Consider the following 23719-nt stretch of genomic DNA (forward strand, 5'->3'; position numbering starts at 1 on the left):
AAAGATGTTTGGACCTTTTCACGTTGGCGATGATGAGTATCGTAGGCGATGGAACAGTAAGCTCTATGAGCTTCCCGACGACATAGACGAATAAAGATCCAGCGCCTTGGTTGGCTGGGTCATATCGTCTGAATGGATACAAATCCTCCGGCTTTAAAAGTATACGATGCGGTACCAGCTATTGGTAGCAGGGGAAGAGGAAGGCCTCATCTGCATTGAAAAAATCAGGTGGAGGCACACTTTGCTTCAATTGGTGTGTCCAACTGCCGCCGGTCAGTGCGAGAAAGAAACGAGTGGCGCGCTCCTCTCAACTCGGCCAAAATCGTGTAAGCGGTTATCGCGCCAGTCAAGAAGAATAAGATTAGATGAATAAATACATGAAATAGTTAGTTGTGGTTTTAAAATTAGAGATAACGAAGAAGAAGATAATATTTATTTTTTTAAATATATGTATAACAATCCTCCACCTTGGCTAATTCTACCCTGGGACCACAAAAGTATAGCTTCTGGGTAGAGCCGCGTTTATGTCCGAAGACGCAACAGGTACCTGCTTCCAGGTTCCTCTTCTGCAGGCATATGCAGGCTATACCCCGTCGGTAGTCCCAATTACTCCCACTACGTTTATATGTGGTTCCAAAGTAAAGGAGAAATCGGAAAACTTGCAGTAGTGTTATCTTAACTCACTACCGTCTTGTCTTCTGTACGATACTGTATTGAGTGTTTTACTCAAACATCTGTGCTTGTTGTCGGTTCGTCAGAAACTGTCCGTCTTCTCTGTTGCTGAAACGCTTTGCGTTCCCAATCAAAGTAAAGGAGAAATCGGAAAACTTGCAGTTGTGTTATCTTAACTCACTACCGTCTTGTCTTCTGTACGATACTGTATTGAGTGTTTCACTCAAACATCTGTGCTTGTTGTCGGTTCGTCAGAAACTGTCCGCCTTCTCTGTTGCTGAAACGCTTTGCGTTCCCAATCAATATGGAGAACTCGCGTCATAATATTACCTGCGAAGGTTTGCGCGGCCTCCCACTTACCGCTGGTTGCGAACATATCTCGTATGAGGGTGCTGGGGGACGGTTGGTAACCCAAGGCTTGCTCCAGTATAGCTCGTTCCTCTCTAAAGCAGTCGCAATAAAACGTGTTCTGCGTTTTCGTCAGTATTAGGGCAGTTTAGACAGAAAGGGCTGTCTGCCAGCTTAAAACGGTGCAGGTATTTCTGAAAACAGACATGTCCGCTGAGCAACTGCGAGAGGTGATAAATGTTTTCTCATTAACCACTCATCAACACATGGTATGAGTTTGTAGGTCCAACGATAACTTTGTAACTTATCTCACCGCTGCTGCTACCGGCCTATTGTCAGCAGTCACTCCGCTGCTTTTTCTCCTGGTGTAGGCCGCGCTCCTTGTCCGTTATAGAGCCGAAACATTTCATCTGCCAAGAGGTTCAGATGTATCTTTTTTAGCTATTACGCGGATTGCAGCATCAGAAACCAGCGCGCCTTGCTTGTATCTCTGGGTGACTTCCCATAGATTAGACTTTGAGGTCCTCGCCCAGATCGGTGCTGCATACAGATGAAACAAAGTCTTTTGTCGATCCAGACCCCAAGATATTTGATCGCCTTTTTCGAGACTATACGGTGTGTACCTATGCTCAGCTCAAAGGACTTTCGCCCTCCAGCCGTTATTAAAACTGCCTCGGATATGTGACCTGCTAAATCTAACTTAGCCTCGTTCAGCCATCGTTGCACTTTTCCTTTAAGTGGTCAAGTTTCCTATCAACTACCACCCGGGTAATATCATCGGCGTATCCCACAATTTTGGCACTTGGCGGGAGCTTCACCTTCAGGACTGCATCATACATGATGTTTCACAAAGTTGGTCCCAGCAATGAGCCTTGTGGTACATCACCGGAGACCTTGTACGTTTTTTGGCCATTTTCAGTTTCCTATCACCTAAATAACTGCTGATAATGCGCAGAAGGTAGGCTAGTACAGTGAAACCTTTGAAATGCTAGGCCAGTTTGCCGAGTTAAAAGCATTTCCAGCATCTAAAGTGATCACAGCGCAGAACTTTCTTGGCGATCTTCCCGCACTTATAGCGCTGTGTGCAATTTCCACCACAGTTGTTATTGCATCCACCGTAGATCTAGCTTTACGGAAGCCAAATTGGCTGTCTGAGAGACCTGTCGAGCCTTCCAGATGCTCCTGAAGTCGTTCGCAGATAAGGCGTTCCAGTACCTTTCCCACTGGGTCCAGCAGACATAGGGGTCTGTATGACAGAGGTAGGTCGGGTTGTTTACCCGGTTTAGGCAGGAGAACTAGGCGTTGTATTTTCCATCTCGCTGGGAACTTTCCTTCAGTAAGGCATGCCGGGTATAGGTCTGAAAAAATTTCCGGAGTTGACCCTATTGCTTCTTTTAACGCTATATTGGGAATCCCGTCAGGCCCGGGGGCTTTGTTATCCTTTATTCTCGTTAAAGTCCAAGGAACTTCTTCTTCTGTAACTTGTGGAACCATTTCAATTTCTGTTATTACGCCATTTTGTGAGTCCTTCCTGTAGGGGAAAGAGTACTGAAACTATTTCTCCCATTAGTACCGGACAGGTCGGCTGTGGCGCTCTTGGTCCTTTAATTTTGCTGATAACTATCTTGTAAGCCGATCCCCAAGAATCGTTGTCGGCTTGCTCTCGCAGTTCTTTAAAGCAACGATATTTGCTTTGAATTAGGTTTTTAACCCACAATTTTCGGCATTTATAATCACCCTGAAGTCCATCGTAGTTTGTACGACCTCGCGCTCTTTGAGCTTTTCTTCTAGCAAAGTTACTATCCTTACGTAGTTTAGATATTTGATCTGTCCACCAATATGCTGGCTTTCGGTTTCCCCCGTATCTAGATCTTGGTATCGTTGCGTCGCAAGCTCTTTCTAATCGCACAGCTATTTTATCTGACACCTTCTCTGCTTGTTTGCGGGAAATGTAAGTGTCTGTCCATACTTGTCCAAAAGCCACTGCGTCAAAATCGTTTTGCTTCCATCTTTTCTTGACTGTCTTAGATGCAGATCTTGGCATTACAGTGCGTACGTCCATTGCAATGGCTAGGTGGTCGCTATGAGTATAAATTGACTCGCGCAATTTCCATTTTGTGCGATTCGCTGTGGTACGATCAGCAAATGCTAGGTCAATTATAGAGCGCCCTCTAGTGCAATCAAACGTATATACCCCCGGAGTGTTGAGCAATACAGGGTACACTTCTGGAATATTTTGTTCTAAAATTTTCCCCCTTGCGTTTGTATACGTGCTGCCCGAACCCCTGGACCATGCGTTGAAGTCACCTGCATTTAAAATAGGTCGCTTACCCCTATATTCTAACTCTAGTGCGCTATCATCGAAGTAAAGTTTTCAATTGACCATCGTGGAGGTGCATAACAGCTCACAAAGAGAATGCCGCCCAACTTCATCAACGTGAACCCCTTACAAGGTGTGGACATCCTGCTCTGAGGAGCTTTGGCAGAGCGACGGCAGAGTTTCGTGCGATCAGGTGATTTACATACTGTCACTACATGATCGTATGACCAGCATCTATAACATCCTTTTGGAGATATGACCTCTGATACCCGGCAGCGTACCCATCCCACCTTAAGGAAACCGAGCGCCAGAACCTTTTTGGCTTCCACAGCGCGCAATGAAATGTAGGCTGATTGGGTACCGCCGTACGTGGCATGCATACTTTTACTGGCGGTTTTTTCTGGCCTCTTTATCTGAGCTTGCTCTGCTATCGCGTCCAGCAACCCTTGCATTACAGTGTGATGCAATGGGTCTTTAGGTGTACTGTTGCAACACCTTCCAAGGCTTTTTTGAAAACAGATTGACAACTAGATGATTCGCTGTCCTTGTTTGTTTTGAACTCTTTTAATAGCGCTCCTTTTTGCGTAGGTCTCATTGTCTTAACTTTATCGCCGAATCCGCTTAGCATAGCGTTCGATTTGATAGCGCGAAACATGTCCGCGTATGTTGTTCCTTCCACCTTTCTTTCGATAATGATGACATCGGAACGCGGGCGGAGTGAGCCGCTGGTCTTCCTATTGTTTGCCGGCTTATTTTTGCTTAGCACTTTCAACCATTTTCTCTATGATCCTTGGGGGGTAAATTCTGTGGTGTCTGGCGATATTTCTGTTCCATGAGCTACATTAGGACTAGTTTTAGTTGTCTCTCTTTTTGCGGATAGAGTTGAAGTGTTTTCAGCCACCGTTGTTTTCCTTGTATGCGCTGATGCAGACATAGCGCCGGTGGTGCGCTCATCGATTTTCAGCTGTACTGTTAATTCTGTGTGCACGTTTTATAATGCTACACATTTTTCTGATGTCACTATGTACATTTCAATAGGATGCAGCGTACTGTAAAAGACCGTCGATATCCTTTCCCATACACTCTATCATTTCCGCTAACACCCCTGTTTTGGGCGCAGGGTTACTAATTGCCAGAGTTCGCTGTCCATTGCTCACCTTTGGGGTGAACACTAGCTGCTGCTGATGGCTTGTCGGAGTAGCTGCCGAGCCACTGAGGGCAATTGTATGTGCAGCCATTTTGTTTGTCCGTCGTTGGCTGGCCGCCATGTTTGCTGAACTACTTTCCGCTGTTACTGCCACCGGTGTATTACTTGTGGTTGCTGCTTTTTCTGGAGGTGTCCTGCTATTGACAGAGGTCCTCCTGAAGGGCGGAGCAACTTCGTCCTTGTGCTTGTAAGTTATTTTACTGCTTTTTTTTCAATTATTTTTTTATTATTTTCCATGCTATAGGGACCAAACTTACAGACGCTATCGCCGCGCGTGTTTGTAGGTCCCGTAAGTCCTATGATTATCTATGAAAGCAGGGAGGCCATACTAGGGTTGACACAGGTCCTTATGGGTACCTGTGTTCAGAGCCAGACTTCGAAACGGGACTAATGGGGAGTTATCTCAAGCCAACCTACATAGTCAATTAAGATTACGCGCCTTGAGCGCTCTGTAAGACCTCTCAGGTTTTAATAGGGCGGAGAAACAGAAAACCCTTTTGTAAGTTGTTGCAGTAAGATTTCACGCTTACTTGGATTACAGAGGTTCACTGCTCCAGCCCGCTCGCAATCTGTTTCCACTCCAGTATGCCGGGATCAGGATCTTACTGGAATCGGTCCTAATGGCCCTCTGGCCACACCATTCTTTTGTAATCAGCCGGTCCTAACGTGGAGTCCTGAGTCCGACGCTGCTGGATTTTTTTTCACATCGACTGTGCGTAATGAAAAACACTTAAATGTTTTGCTTGATTTGGTCCACGAGTGGTTTTTTATTTCTCACCTAACCTGCATATCTGCCGAGCATTCCCCAATCCGCCACCTGGGGACGCACCCGATGGGAGACAAGCAACTCCGCACGGGATAGAGGTGGGGTAGAAGTGGTGGCGCGCGCTGATGGTGCTAATGGCATCAGGACTGTGTCCAAACATGATCAGTGAGATGATTCAACGGGCGCTGGGTGAGCTTAATTCTTCGCCATAGGCTGTGGCCTAAGTTTAAAGCACGTAAAACGGAACTTATGAATTTTACCACCAGATATAAGGTACCAATTTTTACTCAACCAAATATTAATTGACAAATTCTGTCAGTTTCAATCTGTGCAAAGTACCTAGGAGTAATTCTGGACTCCAGAATTAGCTGGAAATCAAACATTGAGGAACGGGTAAAGAAAGCAGAAGTTGCTTTATATGCTTGTAAACGTATGCTAGGAAGAAAATGGGGTATTCAACCCTAGTATGCATTATGGGCATTATGGGACAGACGTTATTCCGGTAGATCAACATATCAAGAAGATGACAACCATGAGTGCATTAAGGTTAAATGAAGCGGGTCGCTGAAAGCAAAAAACTTATGATCATGCTAGTCTATTATTGCGACAAACTGAGTATACCGTGGAGAGGACTACTTATATCATTCTTAAGGTAATCTTCAATAGAAACTTTGCCACTCTCATTCCATCTCAGAAGGAACGGAGTAAGGGATTCTCACTTAATAACTTCGACACTACTGTCTACACAAACAGTTCAAAACCGATTGAGGTGTTAGAGCAGGTATATAAGCATTCTCAGAGACTTAGAATTGAAAAAACTGTACGTCTTCCTAAGACTTGCAGTTTCTTTCAGGCGGAAGTGCTGGCAATCGGGGAACCTTTTAGGTTACTAATCTCAGATTTTTATTTTAATAGCAACATCGTTATTCTTTCGGATAGCCAAGCTGCAATCCAGGCTACAACAACCTCTAAACTGGTGGAACAAAGTAGAAATAGCCTTACCGCTTTGAGTGAAAACCATAAAGTTAGCTTAATCTGGGCCCAGGACATCGGAATATTGTAGGTAACGAAAAAGCAGATGACTTGGCAGGAGAGGGATCTGCCATGAATATCGCTTGAATCTTGCACCAATAGGTGCTGTCAAAAAGACAATTTCCCTAAAATACCTCCGGATAGCGGATTGTAGATGGAGAGATCAGGAGAAGTGTAAAATTAGCAGAGCGTTATGGCCCACCTACAACTTCAAAAAGTCATCAATACTGATAAACATGAAACGATGGCACACCTGAAGACTCTCGCCTTTTGGTATGCCAGAGAACAGGCAGCCAAAATGGGCATCCCTCACAACACATAATGTCACAGATGAAAACAACCGGAGAAAAAGGAAACAATCTTCCATTTCCTCTGTGGATGCCCTGCCTTATGGATGGACAGAATGTTAACCCGGCGCAAACCGCTGTTCGAGAGTCTCAAACAAGTGTCCGGAAGCGCTAGTCAGATTCTGAGTGAATCACTAATTTAACCAACCAACCATAGACTTGTTCGAATTTGGCAAATGGTGATGTTTTTGCTGTGGCGAGTGCGTGCCCGTGCATATGCATATATGTATGCCGACTTATATGTGCGTACATACATATGTATGGATTAGGGATAGGGAAAAATTGTTGCAGGGAATAGTGCAAGCTTTATTGTATGTGTTTTTTTTCTACGTTTCCATAAGAATGATGATATTTCGTATCTCACGAATTTCTGTATTGCGGTCCAACAAGGTGCTTGACGATGACCCAAAAATGTTCGAGCTTTACGAACCGTCTCTGCCAAATGTTCACCATTTTTATAGAGAATTTTAATAATTTCAATGCGTTGTCTAAGCGTGTATCGTTCCATACTTTTTAATTATTAAAAAATGACAGCTTCAAAAGTGACATCTACGGGAATAGCGGGCTATTCAAAATAACACCTAATATTGGAAAACCCTTTATTACATACCCAATGCACAAAAAAACGCAAACCATCGTGCCGAGTACAGGGTTCGGCACTCGAAGTGGTATATCCATATACATATTGTATAGGGTCATTAAAATAGGTAAGCTGCCTTTTTCTATCGATTTCTTTGTACCGCCCGGAAAAATTTTTGAAATTAGGTTGTTTTTACAAATTTGTATTGTGTTATTGGCTGCACACATTGGGTTTCTTTAGCGTGATATAGGTATTTTGATGTAATTTAATAGCTAATAAATCTAATAGCTAATAAATACAACCCTGTAAGAACAAAGACGGCGAACTGGTGACTAACGTACAGAGCAATCTTAAATTATGGAGGGAACACTTCTCGAACCTATTAAACAGTGATAGCTGCGCATGTCACCGAGAAAGTGAAGATCCCGATACCCCAATCGTTGACGACGGAATTGTCGTTCCGCTACCCGATCATGACGAGGTGAGAATAGCGATAACGCGGGTAAAGAACAACAAAGCCGTGGGCGCCGACGAACTGCCAGCTGGTAAGGTGCATGCATCAGCTCCTATGCAAAATATGGTCGGATGAAAGCATGCCTGCCGATTGGAATTTAAGTGTGCTCTGCCCAATCCATAAGAAGGGCGATCCTGCAATTTGTGCCAATTACCGCGGTATTCTTCTTAATTGGCGCGATAACCGATAACGCGATTTTGGCCGAGATTAACAAAGCGCTCCAGTCGTTTCTTTCTCGTGCTAACCGGCGCCAATTGGACACACCAAGTGAAGCCAAGTCCTTCTCCACCTGATCTTTCCAACGCAGAGGAGGCCTTCCTCTTCCTCAGCTACCACCAGCTGGTACCGCATCGAATACTTTCAAAGCCGGAGCGTTTGTATCCATTCGGACGACATGACCCAGCCAACGAAGCCGCTGCATCTTTATTCACTGCGCCATGTCTATGTCGTCGTAAAGCTCATACAGCTCATCGTTCCATCGTCTACGATATTCGCCGTTGCCAACGTGCGAAGGTCCAAAAATCTTACGCAGAATCTTTCTCTCGAACACTCCAAGCGTCGCTTCATCGGATGTTGTCATCGTCCAAGCTTCTGCGCCATACGTTAGGACGGGCATGATGAGAGTCTTGTAGAGTGTTAGTTTTGTTCGTCGAGAGAGGACTTTACTACTCAATTGCCTACTTAGTCCAAAGTAGCACTTGTTGGCAAGAGAGATTCTACGTTGGATTTCAAGGCTGACATTGTTATCGGTGTTAATGCTGGTTCCTAAATACACGAAGTCTTTTACAACCTCAAAATTATAACTGTCAACAGTGACGTGGGTGCCGATACGCGAGTGCGCCGACTGTTTGTTTGAAGACAGGAGGTACTTCGTTTTGTCCTCGTTCACCACCAAACCCATTCGCTTTGCCTCTTTATCCAGTTTGGAGAAGGCAGAACTAACAGCGCGGTTGTTAAGGCCGATGATGTCAATATCATCGGCATACGCCAGCAATTGTACGCTCTTTTAAAAAATTGTGCCTGAGCGATTAAGTTCTGCGGCTCGTACGATGCTCTCCAACATCAGGTTAAAGAAGTCACACGACAGCGAGTCACCCTGTCTGAAACCTCGTTTGGTATCAACCGGCTCGGAGAGGTCGTTCTCAATTCTGACGGCGCTGCTGGTGTTGAGCAACGTCATCTTACATAGCCGTATTAGTTTTGCAGGGATACCAAATTCAAACATAGCGGCATACAAGTAACTCCTTTCCGTACTGTCGAATGCAGCTTTGAAGTCGACGAAAAGATGGTGTGTGTCGATTCTCCTTTCATGGGTCTTTTCCAAGATTTGGCGTATTGTGAATATTTGGTCGATGATAGACTTTCCAGGTCTGAAGCCACACTGATAAGGTCCAATCAGTTGGTTGACGGTGGGCTTCAGCCTTTCACACAATACGCTCGCTAGAACCTTATAGGCGATATTTAGAAGACTAATCCCACGGTAATTGGAACAGATTGCAGGATGGCCCTTCTTATGGATTGGGCAGAGCACACTTAAATTCCAATCGGCAGGCATGCTTTCATCCGACCATGTTCTGCATAGGAGCTGATGCATGCACCTTACCAGCTCCTCGCCGCCATGTTTGAATAGCTCAGCCGGCAGTCCGTCGGCGCCCGCGGCTTTGTTGTTCTTTAGCCGTGATATTGCTATTCTCACATCGTCATGGTCGGGTAACGGAACGACAATTCCGTCGTCAACGATTGGGGTATCGGGATCTTCACATTCTCTATGATATGCGCAGCTGTCACCGTTTAAGAGGTTCGAGAAGTGTTCCCTCCATAATTTAAGATTGCTCTGTACGTCAGTCACCAGATCGCCGTCTTTGTTCTTACAGGAAAACGCCCCGGTCTTAAAACCTTCTGTAAGCCGCCGAACTTTCTGATAGAATTTTCGGGCGTTGTTCCTATTGGCCAGCATCTCAAGCGCCTCGCACTCACGTATTTCGGCCTCTCGTTTCTTCTGTCGGATAATACGTCTCTCTTCCTTTTTCAGCTCTCTGTAGCGATCCCACATGGCTCGCGTTGCGCCCGATCGCAGCGTGGCTCTATAGGCGGCATCCTTTCGTTCTGCGGCAGCATGATATTCCTCGTCATACCAATTGTTTTTTCGGGCTCGCCGGAATCCGATTTCTTCTTCGGCGACGGTACGTAGGGAACAAGAAATGTTGCTCCATTGCTCGTGCATGCCGGTTTGTTGGGCAGTGCTCTCCGAGAGCAGGAGTGAGAGTCGAGTGGCGAATCTTCTGGCTGTCTGTTGTGATTGCAGCTTTTCGATGTCGAACATTCGTAGGTAGATGTACGTTTTTTGCTGCACAGAGGCGGGTGCTCAGTTTGGCTGCAACAAGGTAATGATCCGAGTCGATGTTGGGTCCTCGGATCGTACGTACATCTAATACACTAGAAGCGTGTCTTCCATCTATCACAACATGATCGATCTGGTTTCGCGTTTTTCGATCAGGAGACAGCCAGTTAGTTTGGTGTATCTTTTTATGCTGGAATCTGGTGCTGCAGACTACCATGTTTCGGGCCCCGGCGAAGTCGATCCGCCTCTGTCCGTTACCGGATGTTTCGTTGTGCAGGCTGAATTTTCCGACTGTGGGACCAAAAATTCCCTCCTTGCCCACCCTGGCGTTGAAGTTGCCAAGCACGATTTTTATGTCGTGGCGGGGCAGCGCTCATAGGAGCGTTCCAAGCGCTCATAGAAGGAATCTTTGGTCGCATCGTCCTTCTCTTCCGTCGGGGCGTGGGCGCAAATTAGCGAGATGTTAAAAAATCGCGCTTTGATGTGGATTATTGCGAGACGTTCGTCCACCGAAGTGAACGACAGTACTTGGCGACGAAGTCTCTCTCCCACAACAAATCCGACACCGAATTTGCGCTCCTTTAAATGGCAGCTGTAGTAGACGTCGCAAGGCCCTATGGTTTTCTTACCTTGCCCCGTCCATCGCATCTCTTGGATGGCAGTGATGTCAGCCTTTACTCTCACGAGGACATCAACCAGCCGGGCAGAGGCACCTTCCCCATTAAGGAACCGGACATTCCAGGTGCATGCCCTCAAATCATATTCCTTATTTCGTTTGCAGGGGTCGTCATCAGTAAAGGCAGTTCTCATCCGAGGCTTTGCAGTTCTTTTCATTGGGGGGGATTTTTAAGTGGCGGGTCGCAAACCCAGCGCACAACCAGCTATCCTGGAATGCTTCGCCTTCTCACGTTAGCTCACTCCCGAACGGGTGTTCGGAAGCCACCCAGAGGATACATGGGCTAATCCCGGCCGTTGTGAGCTGCTTGAACCATATGTAGAAGAATCGTCCTGGCCACTCCCAAGTGAATGGCGATCAGTAACTTTCCCCACTTGCGTGGACTTCTACACATGGAACCATCCTCCAACCGCGGGGATTAGTCTTCTAAATATCGCCTATAAGGTTCTAGCGAGCGTATTGTGTGAAAGGCTGAAGCCCACCGTCAACCAACTGATTGGACCTTATCAGTGAGGCTTCAGACCTGGAAAGTCTATCATCGACCAAATATTCACAATACGCCAAATCTTGGAAAAGACCCATGAAAGGAGAATCGACACACACCATCTTTTCGTCGACTTCAAAGCTGCATTCGACAGTACGGAAAGTAGTTACCTGTATGCCGCTATGTCTGAATTTGGTATCCCCGCAAAACTAATACGGCTATGTAAGATGACGTTGCTCAACACCAGCAGCGCCGTCAGAATTGAGAAGGACATCTCCGAGCCGATTGATACCAAACGAGGTTTCAGACAGGGTGACTCGCTGTCGTGTGACTTCCTTACCCTGATGTTGGAGAGCATCGTGCGAGCCGCAGAACTTAATCGCTCAGGCCGAATATTTCATAAGAGCGTACAATTACTGGCGTATGCCGATGATATTGACATCATCGGCCTTAACAACCGCGCTGTTAGTTCTGCCTTCTCCAAACTGGATAAAGGGGCAAAACGAATGGGTCTGGTGGTGAACGAGGACAAAACGAAGTACCTCCTGTCTTCAAACAAACAGTCGGCGCACTCGAGTATCGGCACCCACGTCACTGTAGACAGTTATAATTTCGAGGTTGTAAAAGACTTCGTTTATTTAGGAACCAGCATTAACACCGATAACAATGTCAGCCTTGAAATCCAACGTAGAATCTCTCTTGCCAACAAGTGCTACTTTGGACTAAGTAGGCAATTGAGTAGTAAAGTCCTCTCTCGACGAACAAAACTAACACTCTACAAGACTGTCATCATGCCCGTCCTAACGTATGGCGCAGAAGCTTGGACGATGACAACATCCGATGAAGCGACTCTTGAAGCGTTTGAGAGAAATATTCCGCGGAAGATTTTTGGACCTTTGCACGTTGGCAACGGCGAATATCGCAGACGATGGAGCGATGAGCTGTATGAGCTTTACGACGACATAGACATGGCGCAGCGAATAAAGATCCAGCGGCTACGTTGGCTGGGTCACGTCGTCCGAATGGATACAAACGCTCCGGCTTTGAAAGTATTCGATGCGGTACCAGCTGGTGGTAGCAGAGGAAGAGGGCGGCCTCCTCTGCGTTAGAAAGATCAGGTGGAGAAGGACTTGGCTTCACTTGGTGTGTCCAACTGGCGCCGGTTAGCACGAGAAAGAAACGACTGGCGCGCTTTGTTAAACTCGGCCAAAATCGCGGAAGCGGTTATAGCGTCAATTAAGAAGAAGAGAAGATTTCAAAAATGGGTCCTGCCCAGCACTGTTAAGGAGCGGAGGCTTGTTGTCAATCTTCGAAAACAAAAACAAAAATCGTACAAATTTGTCGCTTAGTAACTTGGACTGTTCAAATATTTTGTTGTTAACGCTAAGAACATAAAATCCAGAGAACGGTGGTGGCAAGTTGAAAACGACTGGCACTACATACTGATAATTGAGTTGTGACTCTTGCCAAGACGAATCCTTTTAAGTCCCAAAGGCCATCGCAGCGGAAATCAATAACGTTGTATCAGCGAGAACTGTACGGCATCGATTATACAACACGAACCTGCCAGGAAGAATAGCTCGTAAAGTTCCTCTCTTGAAACAAGCAAATTTAAGGAAGAGGAAAAGTCTTGCTCAAGAGCAGAAATCATGATGTGGACCAGAGGATGTGAAAGAAAAGGTATAATATAGTGTGGGACGATAAACCAAAAATAAATTTATTTGGAACTGATGCTGGGCGATATGTCAGACGTCCAAAAGGACAAGAATTTTCACCGCGGTTCACAAAAACCAAAACAGTTAAGTGCGGTGGCGGCGACATATTGATTTGGAGATGCTTCCCTATTAACCTGATAACCAATGAAGTGGGAAAATTTATTCACAAGGTCATACTTCAAGACCTCATACTGCCTCATATTATATTGACGGCAAAAGATGTCCAGTGGAGCAGAAGCCCATAGAAAGGCTAACCGCAAACAGAAGGCTGTATATCTATTGTGTGGCGGGTCGCAAAGTCGTTATAGGAAACGAAATAGTAGATAAGATAGCTGAGTTCTGATAGTAGTGCTGTTAACCTACCATTTGAACATCAGAACGAGATATAAAACCAGTAAATATAAGCAAGTGAAAGCTAGGTGGACTAATCTGACCATATGTAAAATTGCAAAATTCATGTGTAGAAAAGACTGCAGATCTATTATAGGTATGCTGACAGGTCTTAATCTATTGTCTGCACACGCTTACAAGATAGGGATTGCTAGCAACGACAAAAGCAGGAAGTGCATAGAGAATATAGAGGAAACTTTAGAGCACATTCTAAGTCTTTATATGTAGGTCGGTCTCCATCTGGTATCATAAAGGACTAAATGGTCTATGCTTAACTTAATGCCAGCCAGGCTAACCTAACCTAACCTAAATTTTATCTTCGTTAATCGTTACTTTTATTTTTATTTTGCTTTGACTTATTCTGTTCCTTGTTTTACAAATATGTTTTGTTACACACTTTTTATGATAATACATATTCAAAAATTGTGATTTATATATGTATGTAGTATTTTTATACTGTGCGTATCGGACGTGTTTTACTGTCAATTCGTGTTAATAAAAGTTTTCTCCACAAACTCAAAGTGTATTATTGCTAACAAGAGATAGGACACATAGCAAACTGCATAGAAAGTGCAAAGTGCATTATCAAACTCGAAAAGCCAACAAACATTTTAATTACAAAAAAACAAAAAGAAAAACTAAAACCAAGCCAAGCAGCTGGCAAAATAAATAAAAATAAATATGAGTGTGTTACGTTCTCCCCCTTGGGAGAGAATAGAATCCAAAAGTGAGACGAAAGTTCTTACTCCGCAAAAAATGCCGCTACATAGCAAAAACTCGTTCTTAATGCCGCACTCGAATTTAGCACAGAGCGGATCAAACGCAAACGGGTCAACACAGTCAGCTCCAAGGCGTATTTATTACAGGTGACAGCAAACACATATAAGTAAAACCCTACATGTATTTGTTGTTGCGTTTGGTGCAACCATCACGTCAAAATCAGCAAGCAAATGTAAACATACCAATACATACAAACAAAGCATATCATTTTGACATAAGCCATACCTACGGTGAAAAATTCAGCTGGGTGAATGCTGTCACCTTAATAAATTCGCCTTGGTCAGCTCCCATGAGCTGCAACAACAATATGCGCTCTACATTATCGCCATGGAGCGCAGAGAGCATAAGTTCTCATATCAGCAGTCCCGTATTCTCTGCATCATGCCTGAGCACAACTGGTATGCCTACTACTACGACTACAAATACATCTACAGCTTGTTCAACCGTCTCTTTAAATTCTACAACAACAACAACTGCATCAACAGAACTACTGCTAGCGACCCATTTGTCAGCGTCTATACAATCAGCTGCACTAATAAAGCAACCTGTGGTTAAAAGAGCACGAAACTCACCCACAAAGGTGTCAACATTGACTGCTAGTAACAAAAAAATAAAAGCAACATCAACCCTCAACCAAAGTAAGCTGCCAAACTACTGGCTGAGTGCGACTTCTTCTGCAAACAAATTTGCAGCTTTAGATGTGGATGATGGAGAAGAATTTACTCAAACTGCAAACAGTGGGCAATTTAAAGATTCACTGTCACAAAATTTAAACAAAGACGAAAAAGAAAAAAATAATAAGCCACCGCCAATATATGTTCAAGGTGTAGAATGCATAAAAACATTAAAGAGTGCTTTAAATGAAATAGCAAATAACAGCTGCACTCTAAACATTTTAGCAAATAACGAAGTTCGCGTTCAAGCAGAAAATTTAGAAATATATAACAGATTACCCCACATGCTAAAAGAAAAAGGTACGAAACTGTATACATTTAGGCCAAAAAGTGAAAGAGGATTTAAGGTAGTCTTACGAAATATGCACCACTCTACAGACCAAGAAGAAATTAAAAGAGAACTAAACGAAAAAGGCCACAAAGTACTTAACATTACTAATATAATACAAAGATCAACAAAAAAACCACTACCATTATTTTTCATCGAACTGCAAGCAAGTGATAACAACAAAGACATTTACAATATAAACAAGCTAATGAACTGCATAGTCATTTTTGAAGCACCTCACCATAAGCGCACCATTTCACAGTGCACGAAATGCCAGAAATATGGGCACACACAAAATTATTGTACAAGGGATCCAGTTTGCGTGAAATGCGCTGGTAGACATCTTACAATGGAATGCAAAAACCAAATAAAGGAAGGAAGCATACCGTGGAGGTAAGCATACCGCCAAATACAAAGGATGCGAAATTTATAAAGCACTTAAAATGCAAAGATTTCCACCTCTGCGTAATAAAGAACCAACTTTAAATACAAATAAAAATAATACACCAATAACAACAGCCGTAACAAACATAATTCCCGGAGTAAGCTATGCTGACGTAGCATCTTCTTCAAGGGAATATAAAGCAGAGCCGGAACTGATTAACAGATCTGAAAAAAACAATGATATTGAAGAGCTTAAAGGCATGGTAAAATCCCTAGTCAACCAAATGACAAATATGATGAATATAATTACAATGCTTTTAAAGAATATGAATGGACAAAAGTGAAAAAATTAAAATTCTAATTTGGAATGCAAATGGACTAACACAGTACTATTTAGAACTGAAACAATTTTTAGTAGAAAAAGATATTGACATAGCATTGATTGCAGAAACACACTTCACTGATAAAAGCCTTCTGAAATTTCCTAAATACAAAGTGTATGTGACAAACCATCCTGATGGAAGAGCCCACGGAGGGACTGCTATAATTATTAAATCAAGCATAACGCACAATGAACAACTCCAATATTCGACGCCTTATCTTCAATCCACGACAGTACAAATCTATGACAAAAATGGACCAGTATCTATCTCCTCCATATACTGTCCACCTAGACACATAATAAACTCGGATCAATATGACAAATACATAAAGACGCTTAACAATAGATTTATTGCAGCTGGAGATCTCAATGCAAAACACATTGATTGGGGCTCAAGACTCACCAACAAAAAGGGGCGTATTCTTATTAACGCAATTAATAAAAACAATTGCAGATTTATAAGTACCGGAGAACCTACCTATTGGCCAACTGACGTAAAGAAAATTCCAGACTTGATCGATTTCTGCATAACCAAAAACCTAAGCCATAACCAATTGACAATTCAGTCGTGCTATGAACTTTCTTCTGACCACTCGCCGATATTACTTGAATATGTAAGTCATATAAAATCTATAGATACATCTTTTCGCGTACTTAATGACAGAACCAACTGGGAAAAATTCCGCCACCATATTGACGATCAACTTATACCAAATGTGATATTAAAAACGCAACTTGACATTGAACATGCCATTATCCATTTTAATGACGTAGTACTAGAAGCAGGGATCAGATCGGCACCAAAGCAAGCAAATAGAACAAATACACCAACAACTGACATTACTACTAAAAAGCAAATTATAGAAAAAAGAAAGTTAAGAAAAAGATGGCAAAAAACTACAATAGATCACCTGACGACAAGAGAAAACTAAACCTAGCTACAAAAATTCTTAAGGATACCTTAAATAAGAGAAATAACAAAGAAATCGAAAACTGTTTGAAGAATCTGACTCCCTATCAAGATACAAACTACTATTTATGGAAATGTACTAAAAAATTAAAAACTCAAATAAAACATCAACCACCACTAAAAAAAGATGACAATTCATGGGCTGTTACAAAAGAGGAAAAAGCGAAAACATTGGCAAATTACTTCGAAAAAGTTCTATCAAATGACGAAGAAAAGAAAATCAACAACCAAAACAGTTTCCACTATGATTTTACAAAAATAAAAAGGACGAATACACACGAATTAATAGCTTGCATCAAAAAAGGAATAAAACATAAAAAAGCTCCCGGATATGACATGATAACAGGAACAGCATTAGCGGAGCCACCAACCAAGGCATATATATACTTGCGAAACGTTTTTAATGCAATGTTTCGCTTACAATACTTTCCGAAGCTCTGGAAAGTGACAGAGATTATTGTATTGCCAAAACCGGGTAAAGATCCAACTACCGTGTCATCATATAGACCAATAAGCTTATTACCGACAATATCTAAAATTGCTGAAAAATTACTTAATGATCGGATAAGCCAACTTCTAGACGAAAAACGTATAATACCGGATCATCAATTTGGATTTAGAAAAAAACATTCGACTATTCAACAGATCCATAGAATTACAAATAAAATCCAATCAGATCTTGAAAACAATCGATACTGTGCCTCAGTATTTTTGGACGTAGCTAAAGCGTTTGACAAAGTGTGGCATGAAGGCTTACTCCACAAAATAAAAAGAATGCTACCTTTTGACTACTATCTCATCATAAAAAGCTTCTAACCGACCGAAACTTCTGTACTAAATTTGACAATCAATGTTCAGGTATTCATCAAATAACTGCTGGAGTTCCGCAAGGAAGCGTTCTTGGACCTCTACTATATGTTTTATTCACCGCAGATATACCACTTCCTGACGAAACTAATTCTTCAATTGCTACGTTCGCAGACGATACAATACTATTAGCATCAGACAAAAGCTTAATTATCGCTACTGAAAAACTGCAGCGATACACAAACGCAGTTAAGGAATGGTTTGATAACTGGTGCCTAAAAATAAATGAAGACAAAACCGTACAGGTTATATTTACTAACAAAACAAAATTTACTGCAGTTCCAATTAAAATAAATGATAAAGCAATTACAACAGAATCAACTACTAAATATCTGGGAATTCACTTGGACTCCAAACTAAATTGGAGTCACCACATAAAGCAAAAGGTTAAACAAATAAAAGAAAAACTTCGACAACTTCATTGGTTAGTCTGCTCTAAGTCCAGGCTCACTACACAAAACAAGCTATTAGTGTACAAAACTATGATTAAACCAATCTGGCTATATGGATTACAGGTGTGGGGAACGGCTAAAAAAACTCATATAGAAAAAATCCAACGACAGCAATCAAAGATTCTTCGAATTTTGACCATGTCTGACAGGTACACAAAAAATGATGACATCCACAGGACTTTCAATATAGCAAGAGTAGACGAAGAAATCAAAACGATAACAACAAGGCACTTTGAAAAAATACGCACACACAGTAATGCAGAAATGAACAAACCTCTTGAAAGGGAAAGAAACGGGAAAAGGCGTTTAAAGAGAACCCGACAAAGCGACCTAGTATAATAAATGCTAAAAAACCATATATGTAAAAAAAATAATTAAAAATAGTTGTAAAATGTAATCACGTAAAGTGAAACTTGTATTGTATTATTGTATATTATTTAATTGCTATTATTTCGTTTATTTTAATTTTATCGCTTTTGACACTGGCCATTAAGCGATGTATATAAATCCTGACCAAATTGTTAAACAACATACTTAATGTCAAAGGACAGATGTATAAAATAAATGGGGACAAACAAAAAAAAAAATACTACCTACTTTTATGTTGGGTAATTTAATTTAAATCGAATAATTTGCTTATTTACATATTTTATACGGATTGGGCTGATATTTATTGTATTTATGTGTATACGGGTGGTATAAATCTTCTGGGGAACCGCACACTAAATACTAACGTGTGGAAACGGAAAATTCCCAATTTTTTAAAAAATACCCAATCGATGTTTCTTCGGGTGTGGCATTACTGACGAATGAGAAAGAATATATATCTAAATAAATTCACAACATTTGCAGAGGATTCAAATAGACAAAATTTACAAAAATAATTTTAGACGAGAATTCATAGAGCATACAAGTAAGTGTTGCACAATATATACATAGATATGCATATTATGTTATTTATGTTTGTGCTAAAGTTAAATTGCATCTTCAATTCTTATAGTGTTACATAGTATGAGCATACGCACTGCAGCAACCATGACCTAAATATTTTTCGATTTACATTTTACTACATATAGGTATACATTTTCTAGATAAACTATTAACTTTGAAATTAAAAAAAAAAAAAAAAACTTCAAAGAAACGTATTTGCATATATGCGACAACAATGTTCAATTGCATCATTAAATATAGTGTTGCGCGCATATGTATACACTGAAGCAACCATGACCTACCTCACGAGCATCGTCTTATCATATTTCATGCAATAATTAGGGAGTAAATATCCGAATGATCAAATTCCTGCCTAACAAATGCTAAAACAATTATTTTTTGCATATGCATGTACATATTTGTATGTGCGTATGCACACTTGACGCCATAGCTTATGTACGTAAGTATTATATATATTTGTATTCTGAACTTCCAGCAAAACAATGCTTATTAATATACACATATGCACGTGCATATAACCGCACACATAGGGCACTCACTTTATTCCTCTAAATGCGTATTATTCCTCTAATGCATTAATAGGCGCAGTCGAAGCGGTCATTATTCTAGTTGCCATAGTGCTGAACAGTCTGAAATAGTCGCGGCGGCGCCGAACAGCCATAAAATATATATAAGATATAGCTCTCTCTCTCCTTTTCCTCTACGTTAAATCTTTTTTCTCTCCCGTAGAACGATAGTGCCCAAAACGTTGCATGGCCTTGAATATTTACACTCCATTCTCGCTCGTCCATCGACGCCTAAGAAGTTTCACTTCAAAAATGCACATTTTAAAACCGCTCTCACGAGTATCGCATCTAGTTATCTATGGTGAATAACTCCAGTGCTGTCCATTGTGTATGTGTAGATTCCCTAACTATAAGAGTGTATGGACGAATCACAGAATCCCTGAAGTTTATTTATGGTAATTTTTTTAATACGATGCTGTTAATTTTAACACTAGATTTACCAGACCATTCAATATTACATATAACATTTTCTTTCCGTAATGATATTAGTGTAGTTATAACTAAATAATCAGTTTTATGAACTTTATATTATTTCATATATATTCGCAACAAATATATTTTCTGTTATTGACAATTATACCAGTACCAGTCAAAGCAGGAAATGTGGTCGCTCCTTGCTGCAACTTATTTATATAGTTATCACCATGCTTTGAAAATGGTTAAATGAATGAAACTAATGAAACCTTCTGCGTATATTGCGTAAAATCGAATTTGCATACCTATGCAATGTCTTATTATTATTGTTATTATTAATTGGTAATTCCCATAAATCTATTTATTTATTAAAATTTATTTTGTCACTTTTAAAGGTAAATAAAGGCTGGAAACCTCGCTAAGTACTTCTTTTAACGACTTGTCATTTTTAATGGTTTTGGTAAAAACAAGTATATTCAAACATCTGCTAAATTTAGTGTTAACGTTACGCTACTAACGCTAATATCATTACACTATTATTTATATCGACCTTGTTATAACTCTAATCCAGCGCCTCTTGGTGGGCTTGATGGACCTTTATACATGGTTTCTCCGTACCGACCTCTACTGATAGAAGTGAAGACAGATTTAGATCTGTGTTCATTCCTTCTATGTCAGCCCTATTCTGTGCCAGTTTCTCTCCCTTCCAGCTCATCCGCACTGCAAATTTCACGAACGCCTCTATGTTTAGGGACCCAGACAACGTTCGTGGTGCACTACTTTGCCAGTTCATTTATTATAGCTCTACATTCAATTGCTACTTTAGAGGAAGTATTATGGTAATGTAGAGATTCCATGCCAACTGCGACAGACGATTCCCTGATCCACAACGCAGCCACCTTTTCGGTTATTAACTCAACTTCAAAGAGGCTGCAATAGTACGGTAGCTGTAAGACTGGATGCTAATTTCGACCACATTATTTAGATTTGAACCATAAATAAAGATTTTCATTGTGTAGAAAAAAGTATTATATTTTGAAAATAGAATTGTGGAGCAGTGTAATCTAGCTCATGTGTTCCTAGAAAACATGAAATGTTTCCAGGGTCGGCATTCATGCAATCTGTTTGTGATGCAGTTAGACCTGAATTTTCATTAGATAATATATTTATGAATATAAGGTCTAATAGAGTCTAAAGATCCTTGATTTGGGTTCTTGTGATCCAGTTGGCTCTTGGTACTTGACCCCGATAGCAAGTGTAAGAAGTGAAGAGACTTGAAAGCAGGTATTTTATAATTATTTGTGAATATCACTATTATGATTTCTGTGGCATTGACATTCAGCCCACTCTTCCTAGACCAGCTATCCACAAGGTAGGGAGAATTCTTTCACAGCTCGGTCAGAATTTGGAGACGCCCTCCTGCTGTTAGCGTAAAGTCGTCCGCAAAAGCGATGACATTACCGCCAGTACTTTGAAAATTTAGGAATAGAGTATTTACAGTGAGAAATCGTATGAATGTCCTAATTCTTAGTAGGCCGCTCGGAAACGAACAAATACTCCTATAGATGTGCATAGAAGTTTTTGTGTAAAAGTGACGTAACAAAACATTTTCTGCAGGTTTTTTAAAACATTATCAAATTATTAGGATTTTTAACACTGTAAGACAAAATCGAACTTTACTTACATAGGCATATTGGAATTTTACCAAAACTATTTTTTCAATACACGCTAACGAGGCTTAAAAAAAAATGCAACATACCATAGTAAGTTATCTACTATATAGTACATACATTACGCTTTGACTTATTTCTGCCATTTAAAAGCTCTTCATAGAAACAACCTTATGCCGTTTAGAGACGGCATGAAACTGAAGGCTTATTTGCGGTGGGTCCTACATTTGTATACATACATTTATGTACATATATGTCCTCTGCTATGAGTATGTCTTGCGCTTTTCCACAAAAGAGGCAAAACAATCCCAGTATTGAAGAGTCAAAAATGTAAAATGTTAAAGAAAAATGTCCCCTGTTGTTTTTTTTTACGTAGAACTGATAAACACATGATATGGTATATCTAAAATGTAAAGATCCCATACGAATGTGCAAAAATCGCAAACTTTAACCAAAATGAAACTCAGACGTAAATGTATATGCGGTTTTTTTGCTCCTCTTTACCAGTTTCCTATGCCGATTTACCATAAAAAGTGCACAAAAGGTGGAAATTTGAAAAAATTCTGACGTAAACTTTCAAATTGGCGATACACGTATATTTTCTTATCACCTCTACCAAAAATCGTTGTCGAAATTAAGTTCTTTTTATATATTGTAAAGTGTAATTTAAAAAATAGCTCAAAATTTCAATACACAATTTTCAAGGGATCTATGTGCTTTAACGTTAAAAATGTACTTACCTCGTATGAATTTCCCGTTCCGAAATAAATAGGTATAAATGCCAGCCATATTATGCATGTTGTGTACATTGTTAATCCAATAAATTTGGATTCGTTAAAGTTTTCTGGTATTTTACGTGTTTTAACGGCATAAAGTGTACAGACCGTAATCAATATCATGTTGTATAGTTGAGAGAATAAAAATGACATATCTTGCATTTTGCATTTTAAAATAACTTCTTTTCGATCAGGATAATAAAAACGAGTCCCTGGCGGTTCGACTACCATCCAAACCATGGTGATCAGCACTTGTATAGCTGTGAGATTAACATATTATCAATTAAGGTTTTCTAGCTCATAGTTTTATATTTACCTATAAGGGATACTGTTATAAACACCTGAGATTGTGGACTTATATACTTTAGTCGTTGAGCCGATTTCGACGCTGAATGAAATATACGCGATATTCGGTTGGTTTTTGTTAATAGTGCGCTATAAATGATGGAAAATCCGACACCAATACCAAATCGTTGTAAAATACATGATACTATCGTAGGTTTGGCTATCAAAACAAAAGTATTACAATAGCAAACTAAAATTCCAAACAACAGAGTATAGCTTAGTTCGCGTCCTGAAGCCCGCACCAGCGGCGTGTCATGGTTCTTAGCAAATAATACTATAACGATGACGGTCATTATAATGCCAAATAAAGCAATTGCCAATGGGATCAAAGCAAATAAGGATTGCCAGCGAATGTATAACACTTCCAGAGCAAAGCACGATAATTTATCCGGATATGGCCAAAAGCCTGGGCCACAGTCCTTACATGTAAACTCATTTATTACATATTCATACGGTTCGCAGTTGTCACATATCCAACAACATGTGTCCCCCTTGAATGAAAAGAAGTTAATAATTATGAATATATCTACAACGGGCATTACGTTTTTTTTTTTCTATTTATGATTTAAAACTAACTCCGGTTAGAAGTTAAGTTAAAAAGGCCATGTTTCACTTTTTATAATTGTTATAACGTGGTATGAAAATAAACATACATACGATGTATGCACGCTTTTCTCTAAGAAGTTTGATTTAGGTTTTTCTGTAATACTTACATCTTCTATCGGGTGTTTTCTAGCTGTATGAGAGTTCTCGATATCGATAACTCTA

General features: G+C 40.8%; 1 protein-coding gene across 1 annotated transcript in view; it reads right to left on the reverse strand.

Annotated features, from left to right (window-relative positions):
* LOC128869555 (metabotropic glutamate receptor-like) overlaps positions 1-23505 on the reverse strand; it is a 37964-nt gene extending 14459 nt beyond the window's left edge. Inside the window, exons 1-2 of the mRNA XM_054112125.1 lie at positions 22923-23505; positions 22571-22866 (exon numbers count right to left, since the gene is read on the reverse strand). Of these exons, the coding sequence (XP_053968100.1) occupies positions 22571-22866; positions 22923-23490 (864 nt within the window). The 5' untranslated portion in view covers positions 23491-23505. The remainder of the gene's footprint in view (positions 1-22570; positions 22867-22922) is intronic.
* Positions 23506-23719: the final 214 nt, after the last annotated feature.

Source organism: Anastrepha ludens, chromosome X (genome assembly GCF_028408465.1).
Source record: "Anastrepha ludens isolate Willacy chromosome X, idAnaLude1.1, whole genome shotgun sequence".
In the NCBI taxonomy this organism is placed as follows: Eukaryota; Metazoa; Arthropoda; class Insecta; order Diptera; family Tephritidae; genus Anastrepha; species Anastrepha ludens.